This window comes from Orycteropus afer, unplaced genomic scaffold (genome assembly GCF_000298275.1).
Source record: "Orycteropus afer afer isolate SDZICR_OR568_19922 unplaced genomic scaffold, OryAfe1.0 scaffold00036, whole genome shotgun sequence".
NCBI classification, from domain to species: Eukaryota; Metazoa; Chordata; class Mammalia; order Tubulidentata; family Orycteropodidae; genus Orycteropus; species Orycteropus afer.
The window spans coordinates 2,275,383-2,280,815 of NW_006921623.1; the positions used below are offsets into that span (position 1 = coordinate 2,275,383).

Here is a 5,433-nt window from a genome sequence, read left to right on the forward strand (position 1 = left end):
CAAACCCACCAGCCACTCCTCGGAAGGAAGGTTGGGCAATCCTACTTCCGTAGTGATACTGCCTCGGAAACCCAAGGAGGGGTCGCTATGAGTCGGGGTCGACTCGATGGCACATAACAACAACAACAACAATCTCTATACATTGAAATGTCCCCAGGGCTCATCCTTGCTCCTTTTCTAGGTTCACTCCTTAAATATCACCCATACACCAGCTACTCTTAACTAGTCCACACCACTCATATCCAACAGCCTACTCAACATTTCCACTTGGATACTATTTCAAACTCAACATGTCTAAAACATGTTGAGATCAGAATTTCTGATCTTCTTCCCTAAATCTATCCTACCGGAAGCCTCTTTCATTTCAGTGCAAGGCAACACCATCCTTCCACTTGGTCTGCCAAAAACTTCAATCTTCCTCAAATCTTTTTCTGACATCAGACATCCAATTCATTGACCAAGTGAGCGTGTTCTACCTTCTCACCTGGTCCAGTCTATTATCATCTTATCTGGATTACTACTCTGGTGGCATAGGGTCTAAGGCATTTGAGTACTAACCAGAAGGCTGGCAGTTCAAACCCACTAGCCACTCCTCAGAAGGAAGGTTGGGCAGTCTACTTCCATAGTGAGTAGTGATATCACCTCGGAAACCCAAGGAGGGGTCATGATGAGTCGAATCTGACTCGATGGCCAGTGAGTTTGGTTTGGTTCTGGATTACTACAGTAGACTCCTCATGAGTTCTATGGTTTCTCCCCTTGTCTCTCTACATCTGTAATCCTCAACACAATAGCCAGAGTCATCCTTTCAGAACACAGATCATGCAGGAATGGCTACACATGTGGAATCCAGGGCAAAATGGCAATATAGGGTTCCTTGTTAAAATATCAAAAATTTCAAGACAGTGACAGCAGGGCATTAAACCAAGCATTGGGTTGCCATGGGACTGCAGAGGTCACACATGAAGCCAGCTCCTCTGCACAAATCCTTTCAACCATGCCTTGTCTTACTCAAAGTCAACTCTCAAGTCCTTAAAGTACATATAAGGCCTTTCTGCTATCTGTTCCACTTCCTTCTGAACTTTCCTTTGTATTTACTTTGATCAAACCACACTGGACTGATTCTTTGCTGTTCCTCAAACACTTCAGGCATATTCTTTTCTTAAGGCTCTTAAACAAGTTATTCCTTCTGCCTGGAAAACTTCTCTTCTGTATTATCTTCTTGGCTCACTCCTTCACCTCCTTCAGTTCTCTCCTCAAATATTATGTTCCCAAAGAAAGCCAACCTGATCACTCTTTAAAACTGTAGCTGCCACCACCTCCTTTGCCCCCATTATTGAGAGCCTGAGCCCTTATACCATGTTGTTTTCTTGCAGTTACCACCTTATAACACATAATCTAGTCATTTATTGTGAATTGTCTGTCTGCCCCTAAATAGACCATGAAGACCTGTTTATTTTGTTTACTATACATTATCAGTATCTACAAAAGTGCCTGGAAAATTGTAGGTGCTCAATAAACATTTCTTGAATGAATGGATGTAGAGGAATAATCATCAGAACCAATTACTGTGCCAAAGAGTTGAAAGAAATTTAGGTGCCCATTAGTAGAGGAACTAAAATGTAAAAGGTGGTATACACATATTCATAGGCATATGATAGAACACTATGCAGCAGTCAAAATGATGAGCTAGATCTGCATTTAGCAACATGAGCTGCTCTCAAATACAATGTGAAAAACTATTTACAATAGTAAAAAGATGGAAACAACCTAGGTGCCCATCAACAGAAGAGTGGATAACCAAACTATGGTACATACACACAATGGAATACTATGCAACCCTAAAGAATAACGTAGAATCTGCAAAACACCGCGTAACGTGGATGAACTTGGAGGACATTATGCTGAAATAAGTCAATCACAGAAGAATAAATATTGTATTAGTTCGCTATTGTGAAAAGTCAAGGAAAGGTTTATATATGGAAGGAAACTTTCTTTTTGGTTACCAGGGGTGGAGGTGGGCAGAGGGAACACTACTAGATAGATAGAGACAAGTATTTATTTGGGTGAAGGGAAGGGCAGTGCACCAAATGTGAGCAATCAATACAGTGGCATCGAGGAAGAGGAAGACAGAGAGAGGTACATGGGAGATACAGACAACAAAGATGAACCCTTTTGCACATACATTACTGTGTTGTCAGTGATGGCAAACATTGATCTAAGGGTGGACAGATGGGTAGGCAGGCTGAATGATCAGGTCTGTCTAGGCAGGGGGCAGTGTGTGCCCATGACCATGTATAGGGTTAGCAGACGATGTTTCTACAAGCATATTTGTATGTTCTATAAGAATGTCCAGGTATATAGTAGAACTGACAAGGGACAAGTTCGTGGTGACTCCTTGGCCACAGCCAGCTACCCAGAGGGAGCGATAGTTACCTGTGGGCTTGGGACTGTGGTCGCAGGGGAAATCAAGCTCCACTGGCATAGCATACCACACAAAAACATCGTTTTACATCCTACTTGCTGAGTAACGACTAGGATCTTAAAAGCTTGCAAGCAGACATCTAGATGCAACGATGGGTCTCTCCCTGTCCATAACAAAGAAGAATGAAGAAAACCAAAGATTCATGGAAACATTTAGTCCAAGGGACTGGTAGACCACGCCATTCTCAGCCTACGTGACCATAAGACCAAAACTAGATGGTGCCAGGCTACCACTGTCAACCACTCGGAGGAGGATCTGTATAGGAGATCCTGGATATAGTGTGAAGCGAAGAACAACGAGGAACAAAACTCAAAAATTACAAAAAAAAAAAAAAAGACCAGCTTGCTGGTCTGATAGAGCCTGGTAAAACCCGAGACTGTGGTGCACAGCTGCCCTTCTGTTCTGGAATTGAACTCATTGCTGTGGCTTCCAGCCAAATAAAAGACTGGCATATGGGGTGAACATTTACATCAGGTAGATACATGGGGAGAAAAGAAGGGCTGTGTATGCATAGGGAGACTTACTAGGAGGGGGGCAGCAGTGCATGGGAGGGGAAGGACAAAAGGAAGAGGTAACTATGAGGAGGGAGTGGGAGGGGAGCTGTTGCTTTGTGGGAAACTGCAGTCAGTATCATGAGACAAAGTGTATGTGAACTGCTGTAAGGAAGATGAAATTGCTCTCTCTGTAAACTCTCACCCAAATCACAATAAAAAAATATTTTTTTAACGGAAAAAAATGCAATGAGCATTAAAATCTTTTACATAAATTAGAGTCACATGTAAATATAAAATAATGCTAAATAGTTTTAAAGAGTACATATATATCTACCACAAGAAATAATCAAACCAACTTGCCCTGGAGTAGATTCTGACTAATGGCCACAGTCATATTAAATAGATAAGGGTGGGTACATGGGAGTGTAAGTGAGGATGGAGACTGAAAAAAAATGAATAATTCAAGGCCTGCCAAAGTAGATGATGATAAACTACCCTGAATATAGAGAGTGATTACCCCAACTATCTGCACTTGAGGTCCAAAGAGGAGGAGAGAAAAAAAAAAAAAAAAAAAAAAGTCATCGACAGTCCATTCAGCAATTACCCAGCACCTCTAGGTGTCAGGCAACGTATTAAGAATTGGGAGTACAGCCATGAACAAAACTGGTAAGTTATAACATTTGTAAGGATACCGAAAAGTAAGTAAAATACATAGTACGCCAAATGGCGAACAGCGCCATGGGAAAAAGACGGAGGCCTAGAAAATTCTCCGGAACTGAGCATAGAGTTGAAAGCTGTCGATTTTTAGGTAGGACTGGCTGCCCTTTCAGGGGCTTTCAATCGAGGCAAGAGCCAGATCCCCACAACTGAGTCCAAGGGGATGGTGGGGGAGGGGGATCCCTGGGAACGCAGCAAGGGGGGCTTAGGGTCCAGAATCTATACGCCCTATCCCTGTGTATGGCCCTCGGTTGGGGGTAGGAGGTCAGGAGTGAAGGCTTGGGGAGCAGACGGTCCACTGGGCCGCTGCCACTGGCTGGCCACCCAGCCACCGCCGACACGCCCATCCCCCCACCTGCCCCCATCCGGGGCACTCACAGTTCTGCTCAACCAAAGGCAGGTGCGTGGTGATGCAGGCCAGGAAGCACTCGTTCCCAAAGTCCCAGTCCAACAAGCTCGGCGGGACCTGGCCATGGAGGCTGCCCCAGAAGTCGGTATGTTCAAGTTTTAGGTCCACCTTTAGGAAAACGAAAAATAGACTGGCAGGGGAGTGGGCGAGTCAGGAAGAGGCGGAGGAGGAGTGGGCCTCTGAGGCACTTCCTTAAATCCTTTGCCCCCGGCTCTGATTGAATTAGGTGGGAGGAAGCGCAGGTGTGGACAGACTACCTTTTGACACCTTTAGTCTCCTCTAGACTCAGGTGAGTACTGTTTAGGCAAAGTCTTTCCCCAGCCGTGTAAGTTTTCATTTTGGAGTTTGGGGAACTCGGAGGTCCACAAGGGATATATATCACAGGAACCACTCACTCGCTACATTTGCACAAAGCTCCTATCTCATTTAAAATGCTATCTCATTTAAAATTTACAGTGATCCCATGATATCGTCCATAAATCACTTTCTAGAAATTCTGATAGGTTGTGCGGCTTATGCAAGTTGAAGTACACATCTGTACTAGGTGGTAGAGATAGGATTGAATGGTGATTTCATTTAGGTTTTGGTTTTCAATAATTTCAAGCTTACAGAAAACTAAAAAATACTATAAAGAATTTCATCCAGATTCACCATTTATACCAATTATTAATATTTTATCATATTTGATTAATTATTCTCTCTGTAAATATTTATTTTTTGTACAAACATACAGTTTGAGAGTAGCTTGCAACATCATGTCCCTTTACCCATAAATACTTCAATATGTATTTCCTAAGAAAAAGGATACGGGCTTCATAACTCAAAAATCAGAAATCAGAAAATTATCAAAATCAAAATTTAACATTGATTCAATGTATTCAATATGCAGATCCTATCCATATTTTACCAGTTGTCCCAATAATGTCCTTTATATTTATATAATATATATATTTATCTGTATGTATATATATATATTTTTTTATTTTTTTTGGTCTAGGATCCAATTCACAATCTTGTACTGCATTTAATTATCATGTATCTTTAGTCTCCTCTACTCTGGAGTAATTTTTCAGCCCCACCCCTTTTTTTTCATCTTTCATAATAATGACATTTTTGAAGCACTGTTGTTGTTGGGTGCCATTGAGTCGGCTCCAACTCGTAGTGACCCTATGTATAACAGAACGAAATACTGTACAAGCCATTTATTCTGTAGAATGTCCCTTTGTTTAGGTTTGTCTGATGTTTCCTTATAATTAGACTTAGATTATGCATTTTGGTGGCAAGAATACCACAGAAGTGATGTGGTTTCATTATTTGACCATCACATCAAG

General features: G+C 42.0%; 1 protein-coding gene across 1 annotated transcript in view; it reads right to left on the reverse strand.

The window, feature by feature from the left end:
• The window catches only part of FOXR1 (forkhead box R1), a 14,767-nt gene extending 9,848 nt beyond the window's left edge, over positions 1 to 4,919 (reverse strand). Inside the window, exons 1-2 of the mRNA XM_007936588.1 lie at positions 4,911 to 4,919; positions 4,072 to 4,210 (exon numbers count right to left, since the gene is read on the reverse strand). Coding sequence (XP_007934779.1) covers positions 4,072 to 4,210; positions 4,911 to 4,919 — 148 coding nt within the window. The remainder of the gene's footprint in view (positions 1 to 4,071; positions 4,211 to 4,910) is intronic.
• Positions 4,920 to 5,433: the final 514 nt, after the last annotated feature.